Source organism: Hemiscyllium ocellatum, chromosome 1 (genome assembly GCF_020745735.1).
Source record: "Hemiscyllium ocellatum isolate sHemOce1 chromosome 1, sHemOce1.pat.X.cur, whole genome shotgun sequence".
Classification (NCBI taxonomy): Eukaryota; Metazoa; Chordata; class Chondrichthyes; order Orectolobiformes; family Hemiscylliidae; genus Hemiscyllium; species Hemiscyllium ocellatum.
The window spans coordinates 127,619,124-127,641,844 of NC_083401.1; the positions used below are offsets into that span (position 1 = coordinate 127,619,124).

General features: G+C 42.4%; 1 protein-coding gene across 9 annotated transcripts in view; it reads left to right on the forward strand.

The window, feature by feature from the left end:
- LOC132816053 (collagen alpha-1(XXV) chain) overlaps positions 1–22,721 on the forward strand; it is a 653,999-nt gene that overhangs the window by 504,483 nt on the left and 126,795 nt on the right. For all 9 annotated transcript variants that reach the window (XM_060825536.1, XM_060825479.1, XM_060825472.1 and 6 more), the window contains 4 exons: positions 6,575–6,619; positions 13,144–13,179; positions 16,965–16,991; positions 18,783–18,827. In XM_060825536.1, the coding sequence (XP_060681519.1) occupies positions 6,575–6,619; positions 13,144–13,179; positions 16,965–16,991; positions 18,783–18,827 (153 nt within the window). The remainder of the gene's footprint in view (positions 1–6,574; positions 6,620–13,143; positions 13,180–16,964; positions 16,992–18,782; positions 18,828–22,721) is intronic.

Consider the following 22,721-nt stretch of genomic DNA (forward strand, 5'->3'; position numbering starts at 1 on the left):
CCATTTTGGTGCTCACCAGTAAATTGAAATACCAGATTGGTGATATTGTAAAGGAGCCATTGTTGGCTGAGAGGAAGTTATTTAATATTCGTCATCATGATTTAATTAAGCTTCTTCAACAACTTCCTCTCATGAACGTTTGACGTCATTTCGTGATCACAGATGGAATTGGTTAGAAAAACAGTGCGACAGCATAAATCTCTGTTTCTAGCAGGTCTAGCAAGACAAAACAAAACTAAGGACAAAAAAAATACTAGGAGTGCTTCAAGCTTCATGTTGGAGCAGTAATTCTGAGAGCCACAAGCTAAAGAGCAGATGTGGGTGGCACAGTGGCTAGCACTGCTGCCTCACAGCGCCAGAGACCTGGGTTCAATTCCCACCTCAAGCGACTGACTGTGTAGAGTTTGCACATTCTCCCCATGTCTGTGTGGGTTTTCTCCGGGTGCTCCGGTTTCCTCCCACAATCTAAAAATGTGCTGGTTAGGTGAATTGGCCATGCTAAATTGCCCATAGTGTTAGGTGAAGGGATAAATGTAGGGGAATGGGTCTGGGTGGGTTACGCTTCAGCGGGTCAGTGTGGACTTGTTGGGCCGAAGGGCCTGTTTCCCCACTGTAAGTAATCTAATCTAATCTAAATGTAGTCAATTATCCAACTTCTCCTGTAAAAGAAAGACCATGCCGAGTGAGCTAATGTGCAGCCCAGTACCAGCTCAAAGAGCTCTTGGTGGCAATCTGAAATTTGCTTTCCAACAGTGTTATGAGCTCTCCGTAGAGAACATGGAGTTCAGCGGTTCAGGAAGGCAGCTCACCACCACTTTCTCAAGGGCAATTCTGGCAAATAAATGCCAGGCCCAACTGCAATGTCCATGTCACGTGAGCGAATTAGAGTATCAAGTCTGTTTGATAGTGCTCCTGAATGTGCTCTACTATTTTAAATATGCTATATAAATATACCTTGTTGTTAGAAACAAAGAGAATTTGTGACACAAAAGGAGGATACTTGGCTCAGTGTGCCTGTGCTGTTGCTGGTTGAGTGATAAGTATTGGCCAAGACTCTTTCGGCTGGGGGTGTATGGATCAGCAGAAACAAAGACAGGAATGGTTTCAGTTTTCTTTTTCATGTAACCCTTTTGCTTAAAGGGCAGCAGGGTGGCACAGTGGTTAGCACTGCTGCCTCACAGCGACTGACTGTGTGGAGTTTGCACGTTGTCTGCGTGGGTTTCCTCCTGGTGCTCCGATTTCCTCCCACAGTCCAAAGATGTGTGGGTCAGGTGAATTGGCCATGCTAAATTGCCCGTAGTGTTAGGTAAGGGGCAAATGTAGGGGTATGGATGGGTTGCACTTCGGCAGGTCGGTGTGGACTTGTTGGGCCGAAGGGCCTGTTTCCACACTGTAAGTAATCTAATCTAATCTAAAAGAGACCTTGTAATAAATTGAATTTTATTACTTTAGATCAGGCTACTGTACATTAGGAATTGTGCAGTTTTAAAGTGAGATTGTCAGCTGCTATGATTGTGGCTACTCTATTAAGGACGTTAATGTGAGTCAATCACAACACATTTCAAAAAGGTTTCAAATGAAACCGGGCCGGAAAAAGCATATTGTTATGCAAGTCCTTCATGTATTTGCTCAGTTAGTGGAGGTGTTTACTTGTTTATTTTGCAGTGCTTAGGAATCTTTTAAACTTTTTCCACTGGTGTAAATGGAGAGGTATCAGGTCAGCTGCCTGTTACACATCTGTCCTGATTTTCTTTTCTGCAGTGTCACATTTTGACAGCAGTCCAGGAGAGAACAAATGTGTTTGATCTCCCAAATGGCCCAGGGAACTATGTATCTTTCAGATGAGACATTGAAACGAGGCCCCTCTCCCCTTTCAGCTAGATGTAAAAGATCCCATGGCACCATTTTGAGGAAGAGCAGGAGAATTCTTTTAAGAGTCCTGGCCAACATTTATTATTCAACAGCACAAGCACGCTGAGCCAAGGAGCCTCCTCCTGGGTCACAAATTCTCTTTGTGTCTAACAACAATCTACATTTATATAGCATACAACGGTATAAAGCACGCCAACACATATTCTGGAGCACCACCAGACTTAACACTTTTCTTTTATTCACCCATGGGACATTGACATTGCTGGTTGGGCCTGGCATTTATTTGGCATTTACTAAAGTGGTGGCGAGCTGCTTTCCTGAACTGTTGGACTCCATATTCTGTAAGTCGACCCCACAATGCTGTTGGGGGGTGAATTCCAGGATTTTGCCAGACCGACAGTGAAGAAACAGTGATGTATTTCCATGGCAGTAGCTCCGAGAAGAACTTGCAGGTGGTGATCTTCCAGGAATTGTTGGATTTTGGAGAAGTCCCAGCATTCTGGAAAACTGACAATGTAATACCCTCATTCAAAAAGGAAGGAAGACAAAAACAGTTAGCTTAATATTTGTTGTGGGAAAATTCTCGAGTATGTTATAAGGGATTTATTGGCAGAGCATTTAGAAATACTTAGTATGACACTCATATGGACAGACGTGGATGGGAAACAAAACATGAAATATTCTGGGTGGAGGGAAAGTAGTTCCATGGTTCCTAATCACGGCGTTTGCTGACATGATTTTCTTGTGCTGATCAGAATGCTCCTTCTCAATTCTTCCCACTCTGGATGTTTTCACTTGATTACAAGAGGCACAGAATAGCTGTTCCATAATTATAATCATCTCACAATTATTCATTACAAGTCACAGGTTACAGCAGTTGTTAAAGAATAATAAACAGTTTTTCTTCAAACTTAAAAGTGTTATTTTACTGCAGAGAATAGAAACAGCTCCTGGCTTGGAGAAGATCTGACAGCGGCTCTCAGTGTCACAAAGGGTGGCACTGGGCAAGCACAGCAGACTAGGAGCGAGAGAGTTGACGTTTCGGGCATAAGCCCTTCATCAGGAATCACATTCGACTCTGATCCTGCAGCATCTGCAATCCTCACTTTCTCCTGACTGCTCACTGCCCCAAGCAGTTCCCTGGGAGCCAATCTCATAGTTGTTAGCGGGCAGAAGACTTTTGTCATTGGTCTGTGGACTAGAGACCAATTATCAATCAGTTCATTTACTGCAGATGAATTGCCATTGATACAAAGCCCTTGGCTGCAGCTCACCTACAAACCACACTTCTGCATTTTTTTAAAAACAAGCAGCTGTGCAAACTGCATTTACAGTGAGTATAAAGTTACCTGTTTTCGGAAAACGTGCAGTAGTCCCTCAACAAATCTTTGTTTTTAAAACAGTTCTTTTCCTACCTAAGTCCACAATCAAAAATACAGAAAAATAAGAAACTTCACATTTTACCTTCTGTCATGGTCGGATTTCTATGCCTCCAGAGCATTCTTCTGGACCTCTGGATGACTGGTCCAATGATGTGACCGCGATGAAACTGCCTCCCCGCAACCCATCCAGGATTTTTATAGGAACTTTCATGACCTCTACCACCTGACGGTCAGGGGCAGTAGATGCATGGGAACACCTCCCGAACATACCACCATCCTGAATCCAACTGTATCACTCTTCACTCAATATCACTGGGTTGAAATCTAGGAGCGTGTTTCCTAACTGCAGTCTGTATGTGCTGAGCAGTTCAAGAAAGCAGCTCAGTCTCATCTTCTTGAGGGCAATTAAGGATGGTCAATAAATCCTGCTTCTCCTCTGATTAATGGGCAGATGAACACAGTGTGCAGCTCAACTGGGGGCTTTAACTCTTCAGGGTGCTGCCCTGTTAAGAGGGGCATTACATGCTGGGTAGCTGGTGCCAGTCTGGGGGCTCCTCCCCATAATTGTGCCTCCCAGCGTTCATTCCCAGCCTTATCGAATAGTTCTCCTCCCCTCCTCCACCAGGGTTTGTCAGCCTGACTGTGGGTGAGATCCTGGGCCCATCGCTGAGCAGCAGCTCCTTAGCCTATCTACAGTACAGCCAGCACCAGAATCTGCAATCTCTGTGGTACCCATTCCTCAGTCCCAGCACTGCTGGAACTGCAAAGAGGCTCCAAGAAGAAGGGCAGTGGATCTAGCACTATGGTAGCTCATGGGTTTTAGAACAGGAAGGAATGAGGAGCCTGGAGCTCAGGAGTCACATTGGAAGACCAGGTGGAATGGAACAAAGGGTAGGAACAGCCTGTCATGGGCTGGGCAAGCTCAGGCACACCGGGTAATTCTCCCCACCTTAAAAAAAACCTACCTCCTGAATCTTGCCCACCTCTCTCACCCACCCATTTCGCAGGGTGCGCTGTGTATTTTTTCATTCAATCGGCCTGTTAGTAGCCTCAATTGCCCATATTTCTTTAAAAATGGCATGCCAGTTCCTGATTTCTACTGTTATGGAAATCATGTCAGAAGTATGTAGAATAGCACTGGGCTGGCCACTGATTGTACATTATGTGCCTTTCACTGAAAGTGTGTGCCCATTGTGGGGCCATAAAAGCCAGCACAACCTGTCAGCATGGAGGCAAACTCCTGCTCACAACTGAGTGCTACGTACTTTGATTATAGGCTGGAGTTACTCAGGCGTCACAGTTGACGTTGAGGTTTTCATGCTGTGACATGTTTTTGACAACATCCTTGAATTGGAGCTGCTGGTTTCTTGGTAAGACCTACCTGCCCATATAGAAGATCACTGGGAATGTGGCCACCTGCCAGCCAAATCACATGCCCAAGACAGGGCCACCTTCTTTGTGGGATGAGCACTAACATGTTTGTATTATAACGGACTGCTTCACAGGTAACTTTGTCTTTCTATGTGATATTGAAAATACAAAATAAGCATCGGTGATGCAAGTCTTTGGGTCTTTTCTCTTGTTAGTTGTCCAGACTTCACTGCCAGAAAGCGATGTGCCAATTAGATAAACGTCTTGCTTCTGTGGTTCAGTTTGTTTATTTTAATACACGCTATGTTAGCCAGCTGAAGTTGGCTGTCTTTCCAATGCTCTTCAATAAGAGACAGGTTGTCTGTCACCATAGATACACGGAAGTAGAACTTGCTGATCACAGGCAGAAACACTAACAACTTGTTCTATAAACATTCTGCGCCCACACCTCCCCCCTCACCTCTGTCCGTGGCTCCCAAGGATCCTTCCACATCCGACAAAAATTTACCTGTATCTTCACTAATGTCATCTACTGTATCCATTGCTTCCGTTGTGGTTTCCTCTATATTGAGGAGACAGGACGCCAACTTGCGGATCATTTTAGAGAACATCTCTGGGATACCCGCACCAGCCTACGTTACCGGCCCGTGGTTGAATACTTCAACTCTCCTTCCCACTCCACCAAGGGCATGCAGGTCCTGGGCTGTTTCCATCACCAAACCCTTACCAACTGATGGCTGGAGGAAGAACACCTTGGAACCTTGCAACCACACAGAATCAATGTGCATTTCACCCGTTTCCTCATTTCCCCTCCCCGACATTATCGTAGTCCCAAGTCTCCAACTTGGCACCATCCTCTTGACCTGTCCATCACCATTCCCATCTATCCGCTCCACCCTCCTCTCCGACTTATCACCTTCTCCCCTCCCTTCATCTACCTATTGCATTCTGAGCTACCAACACCTGCACTCCCCCACCACCAGCCCCACCCCCTCCCATTTATCTTTCAGCCCTGGCCCACAAGCCTCATTCCTGATGAAGGGCTTATGTCCGAAATGTCGATTCTTCTGCTGCTCGATGCTGCCTGACCTACTGTGCTTTTCCAGCGCCACACTCTCAACTCTGATCTCCAGCATCTTGCAGGCCTCACTTTCTTCCTGTCCTATAACTCAATTAAACCACCAAGACACCAAAATTTCATGTCCAGAAGTGCTCTTACAGTTGTTTTTTCCATCACTGAATTAAACAGTGGTATTTTTTCATCTATTAGTTGCTGGTGGTGTTAATTCTGAAGAAAGACTGAGCTCACTTTTAATGCCAATCGGGGCAGATATTTGCTGACTCAAACATAAAAATAGAAGTATGGAAGACAACTGAAAGCGGAACACTGTTCCTAGCTCCAGGATCAGTGCATTCAGGAAAGGAGGAGGAGGATAACAAAACAAAACAACATAGAAGCCAATTTGTTTTCTCTCTGTAAAGCATGCAATGAATGGGGTATACAGAACAGTGGTATTTCACTACTTCTCCTCTGCTGTCCAGGATAACTTGTGAGAGCCGCACATTATCTGTGTGCATTAACACGTTTAACTTTGCTAAATCGTAATCTAGCCTGCAGATACCCTCTGTCCTGCACCCTCTTGTCATTGTGAGCCAGTCTATCAGTGGTGGATGTAGCCAGTGTTTGGTTCACCTCTGTTAAGTAATAGTTACCTCTAAAGCTTGTTTGCTGTTATTGAATCATGTGAGGAATAACATTCCATCCAATGCTTGTATCAGTTTACAAAGAAACTTCATTTCTTTCAAATTGTTAACCACAGAATAATGTGAATGGAATAGGTTATTTTGGTAAACCTTTTACTGCACCTATCTTCTATCCTTGCAGACGCTGGAGGACCCACTGTCAATTTCAGATCTAACATGTCCCTTTTGTATTTTCACCTTTGCAGGGTTCGATAGGAGTCACTGGTGTTCCAGGCTTCCACGGGCAAAAGGTGAGTATCTGCATGTTCAGCATCAGGCAGTGTATAGTCAGGTGTAATCCACCTTTCCCAATCCATTTAGACTACCGCAGTGTTACAATTCTCCTTCTAAATTAGGATGAATTTCATTGTTTGAGAATTCACAATACTGTCCCAATCTAAAACGTGGAATGAATGTTCTGTTCTCCTGTACTGTACGATTAACATATGGACCAAATACTGTTGCGCTTTGTGGAGTGCCTTTTGCTATTGTTGGACTGAACTTTATGTCATTGATGCTGCTTGGCTGTCTGCAGAATTCCTTGCAACAGTATAGTCTGCTTCCCAAACTAAAGGTACAAAATCCATCTTGCTTTAGCTTACAATAGCAGTAATGATAATCCTCACGCACTTGGAACAGAAAACAAAGAAGCAATCACAAAAACACAGTTAGGTCAAAAAGTTAACCTCTTTTATTTGTGAACCATTGTGTATTCTAAGCAAGAAGGAATGTTGAAGGTTCTACTTCCTGTACGAAGGACTGCCACCGCTAGCATCTTAAAGTGTTAGAATATCCTGTGCTTACAGCAATTATAACACAGTGTCACTGGCAGCACATCTTTGATTTTCCAACAGTTGCATAAAATCCATAGAATTCCCTACAGTATATAAATGGGCCATTAGACCCATCAATTCCACTGCGACCTTCTGAAGAGCATCCCACTCAAACCCATTCCTGTAACCCTGCATTTCCCATGGCAAACCTACCCATCCCTGGACACCGTGGGCAATTTAGCACAGCCGATCCACCTAACTTGCACATCTTTGGACTGTGGGAGGAAACCCACTCAGACACGGGGAGAATGTGCAAACTCCACACAGTCAGTCACCCTAGGCTAGATTCAAACCTGGGTCCCTGACCCTGTGAGACAGCAGTGCTAGCTACTGAGCAACCATGCCACCACTTAGAGACTACTAGGGCAGGATTCCGTATCACCATTGTATGTTCAGGAAAATAATCTCCTAATATTTACAAGCCTGTCACAGAGAAGCACCATTCACTTAGAAAGAAGCAGGCCCTTTGACTCTGACCTATTACTGCCCAATCCCAATTGAAAGTCTAGGCATTTCCTTGAATAGTGCTTATTTTTCAAAACAAAAATCATAGCTACCATACATCAGTTTGATTATATTCTGGGACTTGAGTATTACTGGCAAAATTAGTATCTGTTAGCCATTTCAACTGTGTCTTTGGTTTCAGCAATAAGAAATCACTGAAGCTTTATCAACAGATAAACATTCATGATTGTTCCAGAAATGTAGTTGGCAAATGCAACAACAACATCTGTGGTTTCTGTTAAATAAGACAAACCACAGAATTGTACATTCCTGTCCTAACAAGTGTAATGATTAGATCAAATATCAAGTTTGGATAAACAAGAACAATCTTATTCCATGATGTGGAGGAGTCAGTGTTGGACTGGGATGGACAAAGTTAAAAATCTCACAACACCAGGTTATAGTCCAACAGGTTTATTTGGAATCACTAGCTTTCGGAGCGACGCTCCTTCATCAGGTGGTTGTGGAGCAGAATCGTAAGACACAGAATTTATAGCAAAAGATTACGTTGTCATGTTGGAAATTGATGGTGGTATTAGCTACATTAAAATTTCTTTCTACCCAGTACTGTACACAGTAAAATCATTGAAATAAAAATAAAATACTGCAGATGCTGGAAATCTGGAATTAAAAACAGAGCATGTTTGAAACCCTCAGCTGGCCTGGCAGTATCTGTGAAGAAAGAAACAATTTGGCGTTTCAAGTCCAATATGACTCTTCTTTTGAAGAAGGAATTTGAATCGAAATATTAGCTCTGATTCTCTCCACACAGAAGTAAAATCATTACAGCAATAGCCTCAATGTATTCTGTTTCCAATATAACTGAAGACGCAGTCTTTACTTTTCTTAACTGTATCCTGGTGTAGTTTAGTTTTGATTCATGAGGCAATGACTTAAACAGATACTTTCACTGATCGTATCTGCGTGATTTCAGCTTTTATGAGGCATTTGTGGTTGATAAACCCCATTGTCTGCATGGATCCCATACCATATAAAGTAGTGAAAATCCTTTTATTCCAAAACATACAACTTGGCAGGATTCTGGAGCAGTAATTAGATATTCCTGTCTTTCCACTTTTCTGTCAAGCTATTCCTTCAATTTTTCATAACAAAATTTAAGTATGTCAGTTACAAAACAAATTCCTTAAGTAAGGGTGGGACAGTGGTTAGCACTGCTGCCTTACTGCGCTGAGGGCCCAGATTCATTTCCAGCCTCGGGTGACTGTCTGTGTGGGGTTTGCACATTCTCCCCGTGTCTGCTTGGTGCTCTGGGTTCCTCCATAGTCCAAAGATGTGCAGATTAGGTGGATTGGTCATGCTAAATCACCCATACTTTGCAGGGAGGTGCAGGCTAGGTGGATTAGCCACAGGAAACGGAGGGTTGCAGGGATTGTGGAGGAGGCTGGTCTGAGTGGGATGCCCTTCAGAGGGTGGATGTGGACTCAATGGGCCAAACCACCTGCTTCCACACTCGGGATGCCATGTTTCTCTAATTCTATGAATAATGCTGTGACTTTGTCAGTGCATTCAAAAGCAAATCCACTGCCCCACCATCTCCTTCTTTACCTCAGTAACTGCACAGTTATCACTTCAAGTGTCTTCTGGAACACGTTGGATGGGATTTTAAAATGAACAAACAATAGCATCATCAGTCAGTCAAGAACTATTGGACACTTAAGCAGTTTTGCAATGAGTCTTGAATTGAGCCACAGTATAAGCTCCCTCTTCTGAGTTCCCCAACCAATCTGGGAGGACAGGCAGGATTACCCACTGCATCTTTCAAAAGAAGGAGTTTAACTTCCGTTACACTGGCTCAGCTATACGTGCAGCTACCACAGGATTGGAGGGAAGAGCAGGAAAGGCTGCTCCCCAGATCTGTCTCATTTACCTGTGTGCCCTGCTTTGGAATCTGATGGGCTACAGTGAAATGATCTGACCCAAAGATGGAGGAAGAGGACAACCTCACCATTTAAGGAGGTGTGGATAGAAATGGCAGAGGCAATCAGCAGCTAAAGTATGGTCCCTCCAATCTGTTTACCAAACAGGACTACTTGAATGCCCAAACACCTCAAGCAGCAAGTGATGGACACAGCTAAGAAATCTCACAAACAATGGATCAGATCTAAGCTCTGCAGTCTGACCACATCCAGTTGTGAACGTTGATGGGTGATTAGACAAATCACTGGAGGAGGAGGCTCCACAAATATCACACACCCCCCCCCCCCATGATGGAAGAGCCCAACACATCAGGCTGAAGTATTCGCAACAATCTTCAGCCAAAAGTGCCGACAGGATGATCCACCTCTGCCTCCTCCAGTGACTCTCAGCGTCATAAATACCAGTCTTCAGACAATTTGATTCACTCCACGTGTTATCGTGAAATAGTTGTAGGCACCAGATACTGCATAAGTTAGGGACCCTGACAACGTTCCAACAATAATACTGAAGACTTGTGCTCCAGAACTTGCTACTCCCCTAGCTAAGATGTTCCAACTCTGGTATCTGCCTGACACCTGGGCAATTTTCCACATGATGTCCTGTACAGAAAAAGCAGGACAAATCCAACTACCAGCCCATCAGTAAAGTGATGGAAAGTGTTATCAATGGTGCTATCATGCAGAACCTGCTCAGCAGTAATCTGCTCAGTGACACTTGGTTTGGGTTCTACCAGGGCCACTCAGCTCCTGACCTCATTCCAGCCTTGCTTCAAACATGGACAAAAGAGCTGAATTCCAGAGGGGAGGTGAGAGTGACAGCCCTTGACGTCAAGGCTACATTCAATCGAATGTGGCATCAAGGAGCCCTAGCAAAACTGGAATCAGCGGGTGTTGGGGGGAAGCTTTCTGCTGGTTGGAGTCATAACTGGAACATGGGAAGATGGTCGTGTTTGTTGGAGGTCAGTCACCTTAGCCCCAGGACATCTCTGCAGGAGCTCCTGAAAATAGTGTCCTCAGTCCAACCGTCCTCAGTTGCTTCAACAGTGACCTTCCCTCCATCATAAGGTTAGAATTGGGGATGTGCAATCATCAGCGAACAATGTTCGCAACATTCATGATTTCCTGATGAAGGGCTTATGCCCGAAATGTCGATTCTCCTGCTCCTCGAATGCTGCCTGACCGGCTGTGCTTTTCCAACACCACACTCTTCGACTCAGTATCCAGGCTTGGTCTGACAAGTGGTAACTAATGTTTGTGTCGAGAGTGTGGTGCTGGAAAAGCACAGCAAGTCAGGCAGTATCTGAGGAGCAGGAGAATTGAAGTTTTGGGCATAAGCCCTTTATCAAGAATGAGGCTCGTGGGCAGATGGGGCTGAGAGATAAATGGGAGGTGGTGGGGCTGGAGGGGGGCAGGTATGGTAGCTGAGAATGCAATAGGTAGATGAAGGTGATAGTTCAGAGAGGAAAGTGGACAAATAGATGGGAAAGGTGATGGACAGGTCAGGAGGGCAGAGTCAAGTTGGAAGCTTGGGATTGGGATAATGTGGAGGGAGGGAAATGAGAAAACTGGTGAAATCCACATTGATCCCGTGTGGTTGCAGGGTACCAGGGTGGAATATGAGGTGTTCTTCCTCCAGCCCCCTGCCCACAAGCATCATTCCTGATGAAAAGCTTATGCCCGAAACGTTGGTTCTCCTGTTCTTCGGATGCTGCCTGACCTGTTGTGCTTCTCCAGTGCCACACTCTCGTCTCTGATCTCCAACATCTGCAGTCTCACTTTCTCCTGCAGTCACACAAGTGACTGGCTCTGAACATCACCAATAAGAGACAATCTAACCCCCACCACCCCTTGACATTCAATGGTGTTACCATCACTGAATCCTCCTCTGTCAACATATTAGGGTTAACATTGACCAGAAACTCAACTGGACTCAACACATAATGACAGTGGCTACAACAGGAGGTCAGAGGCTAGGGATATTATGGCAAGTAACGCACCTCCTGAATCCCAAAACCTGTTCACCATCTGCAAGACATAAATCAGGAGTGTGATGGAATACTACTCACTTCCCTGAAGGGTGCAGCTCTCACAGCTGCAGCAGTGTGTACCATCTACACAATACACAGCAGAAACTCACCAAAGATCTTGAGACAGCACCTACCAAGTCCAAGACCACTTCCATCTGGAAGGACAAGGGCAGCAGGAAACACCACCACCTTTAGGAACCCCTTCATGCCCCTCACAATCCTGACTTGGAAGTATATTATCATTCCTTCGCGGTCGCTGGGTCAGGATCCTGGAATTCCATCTTGGAGGGCATTGTGAGTCAACCTGCAGCATGTGGACTGCAGTGGTTCAAGAAGGCAGCTCACCACCACCTTCTCAAGAGCAATCCGAGATAGGCAGTAAATGCTAGCCCAGCCAGCGACGGCCACATCCCACAAGTGAATTAAACCCTTTGGAGGCAGTTCATCAAAATGACCTCAAAAAGGCTGGAAAGGTGAGTGACAGAAACGTGTTCAGGAGCCAAGTCTCCCAGCCTGACAAATTCTCAGCATCTCCTTGCATCACCCTCCTCATAACACAGTTCAATATTACACACTTGGTTTTTAAGATCACGAAATGTTTAGTTGGTTGGTGACACTACTTTAGGAATCTATTGTATTGTCTTGTCAATCTCAAAACCCTCTCTCCCTATCACACTCCCTGCAATGTTTCAGTCAGACATCGAGCAGTGGAGAAGAATGCAGAATCTTGTCTCACACTGGTCTTTTTCATCAGAAGCATTCACTTTAGTAATTTCTGTAGAGATAGCATTGCAAACTCAAATTGAACTCCCCAGTTCCAACAAAAGGATGATTTCTGCTAAGGAGATTTCATGAGCAAGAATCGAAATAGTTGTTACAAAGCCACAGCTGGTGTTCCAGATACTGTAAATGGATTAACAAAACGCCAGGTCATACATGAAGGATTTTCTGTCTGTATGTCTCCCATCCTCTGAAAGAGATTAATGGTTCTCTCTTCCCAGGCCAGCTAATAACAGTATTGCACCTTTACATAAAGTTCCTTGTGGGCACTGTCACAGAGCATCTCAAATTGGAGAATCTGAAAATTATTGCAAATACTACTTTGAGTGTATGAATAGTTTGCTTCTAAGTTTAAGGCAGGAAAAGCTTTGGTGATTTATGTGGGCAATCACAAGCAACAGGTAAGCAAGTGCTTAGCCAGAACCAGGCTGTGCCAGCAAGTACAAGGGGCAGTTGATTCTGTGAAATTCTACTGCATTGGAACATTCAATAGCCCTGTTGAAAAATCTGCTTTAACTAAATTGGAAATTGATTCATGGAATCGAAAAATCAGAGAATCATTGTTTTGGATATTCAAGCCCTTCCTTGTGATTTTTTTTTTTGCTTTTGCTGTATTGGTCACTCAGGACATAATGCATTGAAAACCTATATTTATTTTTGCACTGTGCTCATGCTATTGTTTCTCTTTCTCCAGGGTGATTCTGGGAAGGATGGTGATCCAGGCCCCAAGGTTAGTTTGATTTGTAAGAATTCTTGATTGCTATAAACACAATGCCCAGAAAAAAAACATTGGTCCAAAAAGTATCTAATATATATGATACAATCGAGTGTACAATGCTAACAACAGTCAGCTCCACTGAGGGCAGGCTGCATTTTCTAATCCTAATAAAATGATTAATGGCAGCTAAAATCCTGTCAGGGTGCTGGTAGTGTTATGGTTTGTGCACAATGAGCGTCATCAAAATGGAGTCTACTTTGAAACATGCAATATTAACAACAAATGAGAAACTGACTTTCTCTAGCATATTAATGTAACCTTTAACCCATTTGATGTCTTTATGAAATGGATCCGCTATGCTGTTTTGCATTAATACCTTCAATAGTGTTGTGGCACAATGAATTATACTCCAGATATTCTTTGTCACTGCTCTTTCAATGATTTTTGAATAATGTGGGAAAAGATATATATTAATTTACCTTTTCCAGTAACATAATGATTACTGGCTTTGTTGTCATGGCTAATTGGCTTGTTTGTGTAGGTAAATAGTAACCCATCAAGGCAAGATGAGAAAAATGGAATTTTAAGCAAGTAAAATAAAAAGAGAAGGTTCCTGACTATGAATGGCATAGTCTGATGAAAACTTGTGCTCAAGTTATTCACTTTCCTTCCATGTTCAGAAGCTAATTAACATTCTCTGCATTTCCAACACTATCTATTTTCATTGCAAATTTTCAGAACTTGATTTTTTAAAAATAATACTGATGCCATAAAGCTAATGACTTCGATCTTTGTTACATTGCCTTTCCTGGTGTAGTCTCAGCCATGCAGTGATGTGGTAGTTAGTCTCCCATTTATAGCTGGCAAAGACTGCTGGTGACTCAAAACTGCTCGTTGGCCATTTGTATACCTAAGGAAGTTGTAAACAACAAGCCCACAGAGGTCATTATGTACATTGTGTGGTAAATATTATAATCTGAATGGAAGACTGTGTGAAATTGCTGATGATTAAAATACTTCATGCTTTAGTAATTTTTTAAGATGGAACTGAGGGTCCTGCTCATGCAGCACATTCTATACAAAGCACAAAAATTGGCAATATGTGGGCTCTGACTCACAACTCAACACTGGTAGTACATTTTTGCCTTTATTGTTTGAGTATTAAGCACTAACTGGGCAAAACTTTTATGTAACATCGAATAACATAGAGTCACTTTCTATTAAGTGTGGCAGACATTCAGCCCAAAATTCCCCTCTTTGTTTTATTCAAATAAAGCTGATTGCCCTGCTATTGCTTCCCGTTGACAGTCAGGTTATCCAAACAGTACCTATCCCTAATAGATCACAGTCAAAGAATGGGGCCAGCAGTGGGCAGAAACGTGCTGTTTCATATCCCCTATAAAGTTTTAATATAGTCCAAGCTTTCCATTTGCCTTTATGCTAACACACCTAATGACAATATCACCTCCTTTATCACTGGGCATTAGCTGAGCTGCTCCCACTTTACTCAACTGTCGTCCTTCTTGGCCTTTAGCATCCCCAGTTCATCTTTATCCTAGTGTAAGGCTCTCTCACTCTCTTCAGGGCTGAAACACACTTCATTTATGTGCACACACATACAGGTTCCTGAATCCATCTCTGGCATGCTGTGCCTTACTCCTGCTCCATTGCCAGCTTCGCCCTGGGCTGTTCTTCTGCTCTTCTGATGTTACGTGTGTAATCGGGCACCTTAAAAGATTGTGGGCTTCAGAATGAGGGTGTTATGAGCAAGGAAGACCCAATGAAGCAGCGAAAATCCAAAAAGTGCAGTAGAAACTTTTGAAAAAGCCTTGAGATGACATTTTGGTGTTATATCACATAAAATGTATGTACCTCCTGGATGATGAGAGGAATTTTCAGATAAACACAAAACATCACCCTTATCAAACTTACAAGATAATTCAAGACCATGAAAATCAATGCATTTGCTATGACAAATTAATTGCTGGTGGAATTTATTTAAACCAAGTATCCCATACTTGGGATTGTAATTGATATGCAAGAGAAAACTGTTCTTCAACCTGAAATATTAACTCTGCTTCTCTCTCCTCTGCTGCTCTTTTATTATGCAAGTCTCAATAGAAAGCTTCTCTTCTGAACAGGTTTGTTGGAGTGAAATGAAGGGCACCTCCAGACCTGGCCATGTATCTGAATCACATCTTCAGCAACCAAATGCTTGTTCTGACTGCCATAGTGCCCATGTAGCTCCAATGGCCTTTCCTGTTCTATTACTGTGGCGTTCTCACAGTGTTTATCCATCATGTTCTGAGAGGCTAGCCCTTGCCTCCAAGCAGCTACCTCCTGCATATCCGTGGGTGTGATGCTCAGTAGGAATCTCAGTGCACAGTGAAGGAAGCTTGCAGGATAAATCACGCCTTCGCAGGTTACAGAGGAGCTGAATATTAATGCAGTGATAAAATCTCTTGATCTGACGTTGCCTTGATAGGCACGTGGGTGCAATGTATGTCTCCCTGTATTTATGACAATCCAGCTGCTGCAACAGGTTTGAAGGTCCATTTGTTCTGACCAGCCTCATCAGCAGCATGAAGAACATAATTGGGTGTCTTGCCAAACATATGGTAGTCACCTGGAAGATGCATTTGTGAGATATTGCAAATATCACCAGCAGATCCTTGGGAGAAGCCAGAGACAAAGAAATGCAGGTGACCTGAGAGCCCTTGGTACTGCCTGCCTACCTGGTCCATTTGGAAAGAGGTCATGTGCAGGGAACTGCAGATGTTGCCAACAACCTGCTGAGTAAGTCTGAACATCTCAACGCAGGGTCCCCATCCAGGTAGCTGAGCCTCTACCTGAATAACCCATGCTAGAGTCTCACCTGCTTTAAGCTGGAACTCTGTGTTCATCCGTTCAATTGCATCTAGACGCTGGTGGCTGACGAAAAGCCAGCAGCTGCTGCAGTTGTTGTTCTTGTTTTGCATCAGACATCCAGGTTTAAACAGCCCACTTGGTGCCAAGAAGACTGTGTGAGGAAGGACATATAGGTCAATGTGCAAGGCAGCAGAAAGAACCTCAGGATTTGGATTGCGTCTCCAAAGCAATGAAAGCACATGATTGGAAAAGGCCTGTGAACAAAAGCTTTTCACTTTAACATAGAAACAACTGATATAGTTCAGCATCTAAATGTGTTCCAGCTGTGTCAATCTCCATTGTGCTCTCGCCTGGTTTGCCCCTGGCAAATTTCAAATCAGAAACCATGTACACTCGCAATGAAAGTTGGGATGGAGGGTTAACTCAAGGCTACTGTGGTGTAGTGATAGTGTCCCTACCTCTGAGCCAAAAGATATGGGTTCATGTCCCACCTGCACCAGAGGTGTGTAAGAACATCTCTGACAAGTTGATTGGACATTATTTACTGGATTAGCTTTTTAACCAGTGGCAACTTCATATATTTCAAGCTCAGAACATCCTGTTTTACAAGGGTTTCCTGTTTTTTTTTGTTGGTCCAAAGATCGAGAAGATTATATTGGGTTTCAAATACTCAAGCATTTTCCCTTCTTTAACACTCAATACACAATGATATCCACAGCCTTATCGACACAGGTTAAAATCTCAACCAAAACACTGTCTTTCAATACAAATTATTGAACACAAATGTCAAGGATAAAGATGAATTCTATTGTCTATTTTTAAGTAAAGATTCTCATGTTGGAAGCTTGTAGGGTTAAGTCTACTGCATATTGTGCGCTTCTTATGTTCCTATTCAGAATTCTTTTCTTTTTGCTGTTTCTTTTTGTCAGGGTGAGATTGGAGAACGTGGTGATAAGGTGAGAACCATACTGAAACCTATAAATTCTAATAGGACTTGACAGATGAATGCAGGAAAGATGCTCCCGATGACCAAGCAGTGAGGAACCAGGGGTCACAGCTAAGGATACAGAGTAGGCCATTTAGGACTAAGAGAAGGAGTAAATGTCTCTACCCAGAGAGTGGTAACTCCACAGAGACCGGTATCCTTTCACCAAGTCACCTGTTAATTACATGTGCATAATACTGGACACTGGTCTGTGTCCCTCAGAGCCAGCTCTCAGAGTGGACAGAATCTCTGACTCTTCTGTTTATAGTACTTTTGAGATTTAGTGTGCACTTGGGGCAACAGGCAATTCTGAATTTTTGGTTCCCAAGCATTCCACCATGGAGAATTTTTTTTTTTGCCTCGCCCATGAGTGTGTTGGAGAATAATGAATTTGGATTGGTAATCGAGATTAATCCACAGCTCTATAATTGTTTTACCATGTGTGAGTACAAGGGTTATCGAAGTTGAACTAGATGGACCTTAGGCATTTCTTATCATTTTGTGACATCCCTCCCAAGATAGAGGGTCACAGTTTAACATTGCAACTGAAAGACAGCTGTGGAGAAATTCAGTTGTGTATCACCATCTCCAGTGGTGCCATCCAGACTGTGTCAATATCACTGGAAGCAAGATTAACAGCTATGACTACTGATCTCTATAAATGAGGTTCTCCCCCAACATCTCAAATACTGCAGCACCCTATCAACTCTATCTTGAAGTGTCAGTTAGTTTATGGTTACAAGTCTTTGGCCTGTGGCTTAAATCTGCAGCCCTCTGATTCAAAGGGAAGGGTATAACCACCTAGATACACTACAAGATAACTTGAACAATACTTGATGACTTCAAATATAGCTTTGTATTATTAATGTGTTAATTCTTGTTGACATCACGTGTCCGCTCAGGAATAATTGTGCTTATTATTTGACTTGTCTGCATAGAACAACATCATAAAGTATCGATGTTATACTGATTAAAATACAGTAACATGATTGTCACAAAACATTTTTGATAGTGCTGTGGTCCATTTACAACCTGAACAATTGGTAAAAACATAAATATAATGATGTAAATGTTAAACAAGAGGAAATATCTATCAAACTTTGTTTCTTCCTTGTATAAAAGAGAAAACTGACTGGAAGGACATTGCCAATGTTTGATAGGACTTGATAGGGTAGATACGGGAAAGATGTTTCTGAAATTACTTCACAGGCGCTGGCATCTTGTCATCACTCTTTACTTACATGGGGAGAGTCCTTGACACTGATCCGCCTCCCTCAGAACCACTCTCAGAGTGGACAGAACCTCTGACATTCCTGTTTATAACTGTCAGCTAGGGTTCCCTGTTTGGACCAGATTAACAGCCCTGACCAGGGAACTCCTATTCTATAAGGTCCACCTTGCTGACCTCATTATAATTATTATAGTGAGACTGTGGAATTTTCTGCCACAGGAAGTGATTGCAGCCAAAACGTTGAATGTTTTCAAGATGTTAAATATCGTTCTTATGCTGAAAGGATCAAAGTGTATGTGGTGAAAGCAAGAACATGGTACTCCATTGGATGATCAGCCATGTTTATATTGAATGGGACAGCAGGCTAAAAGGGCCAAATGGCCTCCACCTACTTCTATTTTCTATGCTTCTATGGCTTTTCTGGTTATTATTCTTCTCACAATTTTAGATGAGGTTTATTTTTATTGATATACCTTTGAGTCTGTGTTCTAAATATAAACTTTGTTTCTCTTCACCTTCCTTTTTGCTCAGGGTGATTTTGGGAAACCAGGACTAAAAGGTGACAAAGGAGGAAAGGTAAGTTTTTCAAAGACTAAGAATGCTGTAGAAGCTGTGGAGAGAGAGGCAGAGTTAGCATTTCCAAGTCCAATATGCGTCTTCTACAGCATGTTAACACTGTATCTTTCTCCAAGGATGCAGCCAAAGCCACTGAGTTTCTGTTTATTTCAGATTTCCAGCATCTGCGTTATTTTGCTTTTAAATTCTTCAGTAACTCAATTCATTGGTTATGTGGGAAAGCAAGACAATTTGTAAAGAGCACGGTCTCACAAGGTGTAAGTTAATTCATAGAATCCCTACAGTGTACAAACAGGCCATTTGGCTAACAAGTCCTCATCAACCCTCCAAAGAGTAACTCACCCAGATCCATTCCCTACCCCTATTACTCTACATTTCCTCTGATTAATGCACCTAACCTAAACATCACAAAGATAGGCCTGCTTCTTACTGGGAAGGTCCTTCATTGCCTATGCTAAACCTGGATATTATATTTTTTTCAGTTATAATAAGGCAGCTAACTATCCTGGCCTGAATAGAGCAAGTAGTCCTCATGCCATAGGCTTTTAGAATATGATTTTTGTGGCCAGTGTTAAACTATCCTTTAATTCCATATCATTGTTGTACCAAGAATATGAAAGGTGTTGGTGTGTCCTGAATTGCAGCATTGAAGTGGAGAACTGTATTCTAAATGAATTGGCAATGTGGTGATATAGCAAGCTTGTTGCGTACATGATGTCAACTTTCATGAACAGCTACAGGCAGTTACTGCCCATTGGGTGTACCTGAAATGTTAGGGACTGCTGTCCAAGATAAAAACCAGGAGGAACAAGTGGTGAGCTCAAGGTACTCACTCTGACTTTTTACAACAGAACATAGAATGTAGACAGTACAGCATAGGGAACAGACCCTTCGGCCCACTATGTCTGTGCTGACCATGATGCCATTCTAAACAAATCCCATCTGGTTGCACATGATCCATATGCCTCTATTCCCTACCTGTTTGTGTGCCTGTCTGAATGTCCCTTAAATATCGCTATCATGTCTGTTTCTGCCACCTCTCCTAGCTTGCGTCCTGTGTAAAACAAAACTTCTTTCACACATCTCCCTTAAACTTTTCCCCTCTCACCATAAGCCTATGACCCCTAGTATTTAACATTCTGACCCTGAGAAAAAGATTCCGACTATCCACCATGCTCTTGTAATTTTATATACCTCTATCAGATCACCCCTCTGTTTCTGATGCTCTAGTGAAAACAATCCAAGTTTGTCCAAGCTCTCCTGGCGGTTATGTTGAGACTATTGGGAATGATCACCACCCAATTTCTCTCTACTGTGTGCGGGAATAAAACATTGCATCAAAATCAAGTGAAATTAGGTACTAATGAAATATAACTGCATGCAATGAAAGACTCATCACTCACTAACCAGGTCCTTATCTCATTGTTGGAACCTTAGGTGGAAATTCAGATAATATTTTTCTTGACATCAAGAAGCTCATTTTCCAGTCTTGCCATATTTTCCCAACTGTCTCTCCTTGACCCATGTCATTCAGAGGCTGGGAAGATTCACAATATGGAGGTGCTGGCGTTGGACTGGGGTGGACAAGGTCAGAAATCACACAGCACCAGGATATAGTGCAACAGGTTCATTTGAAATCACAAACATTCAGAGTGTTGCTCCTTTATGAAGTACTTCACCTGATGAGGGAGGAGCACTCTGAAAGATTAGATTAGATTAGATTACCCACAGAATGGAAGCAGGCCCTTTGGCCCAAGAGATCCACACTGACCCTCCGAGTAGTAACCCACCCGGACACATTGCCCTACACTACACTTACCTCTGACTAATGCACCCAACACTATGGGATAATCCAGTCTGGCCAATTCACCTGCATATCTTTCGGATTGTGGGAGGAAGCCGAAGCACCCAGAGGACACCCACGCAGACACTGGGAGAATGTGCAAACTCCACGTAGACAGTCGTCCGAGGCTGGAATCGAGCCCTGGTGTCTGGTGCTGTGAGGCAGCCATGCTAACTACTGAGCCACCATGTCACTCTTAGCTTGTGATTTCAAATAAAACTTTGGACTATAACCTGGTATTGAGTGACTTCTGACTTTGTGAAAATCCAGTCCAGCAATTTAAACTGTTCCATTTGGTTCGCAACTTCTCTGGAAATCCCAGGTTTAATATAGCCTTCAGTGATCATATCTGAACAGTTGACTGGGAGTGTGAGAGATTGTATGTAGCAGAGGCTAAAGTAGAGGCTTTGGAATTGTACATGGTGCCTTAAGTCTGCAAGGAATAATAAGTGCGTGTAGGAGATGTATTTATATTGGATCAGCTATTAAAAGTACCATTTACTTTTTTACTTGACTTATCATTCACCTGTAAACCTACATTTGTTCTGTTTTGTGCTAAGGCAAAAGATACAACAACTTTACAACATCCCATGGAAATTGTAACACCTTTATGTAAGCTGTAACCAGCACAGTGGCCTTGTGGCATGTGATGATTTGTTGAGGAACATGTCATGCATTTCTATTAAATTCTTTTGCCTACTACTTTAATAAACCATCAACCTATTGTTCAAATGAACAGGTTAACACTGGTATTAAAATGCAGAAGAAAAGAATTCACTGCAAGTTTGTTTAGTGTGCATATGCTATTCTTGACAAGTCATAACGTAAATGCCAATGTGATTTGTTTATAGTTATCCTGTTATCAGTTGTATATAATGGGGTGACCATATTAATTTAATAACATTACTCTTTGCAGTTTTGTCAGAGAATAATTATTATTCACTTGCTTTATCTAGAGAAACAGCACAACGTTTTGTTTTTTATAACAACTAAGTTATAGTCTTTTGTAACAGGTACACATGTGAGAACTTCTCTGTGACTGTGTTTTGAGAAATATTGTTTTACTTCTGATACATTTTGACCAAAATATACTTCCTGTGATTTTAAATAAGTTATTCAAATTTACTGATGGACCTTTACAGGACCAACTGTGAAGAGGTTACATAAGACTTATGAAACCATTTAAATCTTTCTATGCTTACTCTAATCCAAGTACAGAGCCTGTGGTTCCTTCTGACTGTAAAATTCAGGAGATTGCTAGCAAACCAAATCATATTTTTTTCCACAAATGAAAGGAAAGGAATAGTAAAAAATGTCTGTGCTGTTTTCTCTGGATTCAGGTGAGGTATAGCCAAAACATGTCTACCATATGTTATAAAATTATGAGACCTGTGACTTCAGAATGTGATTCTAGCCAACAATTCCTAACTCCCTGTATAGATCAAAAGCAGACAGACTGGAGAATGAGTAGCGATGAAATATAGCATGATTCACAAAAATTGATCACTGAGCTGGAAGTGAACAGGCAGCCTCCTAGAAAATTTCAAACAAATCTCAATAAATCATTCTGCATAGCTGTAATTCCATGACAAAGTGAAAACTTGAATTTAAATCTGTAGGTTATCAAATACAGCTCTCTTATGTGGTGTCCAAGACCTCTCGCTTCACATGTTTAAAAAGACTGCCGTCGTCTTTCTTTCTTATGTCATGTATTCAGTTGGATCATCATGATTTTACGTAAATCTCATTAGACCACAAACTAGACCAGTCATAATAAACTTTGTTTAGATTAGCAACTCAATACCTTGATTATAGGGAAATGATATGTACTTGTGAAGATCATGACTGGTGCAAGGATATTACAACTCAGAGGAAGGTTGCAAAAATGATTCTCTCAGAATTCACCAATAAAGTAAGAAGAAAATATCGATTTTTCTTTGTCAGTAAAAGGTAAAGCCACCATTGTTCTCCTACTGGACCATATAACTGCCCTCTCACCAGTGAGCGAATGTTGATGATGGTTTACCTACCTCAGACGAGGGCTAACATTG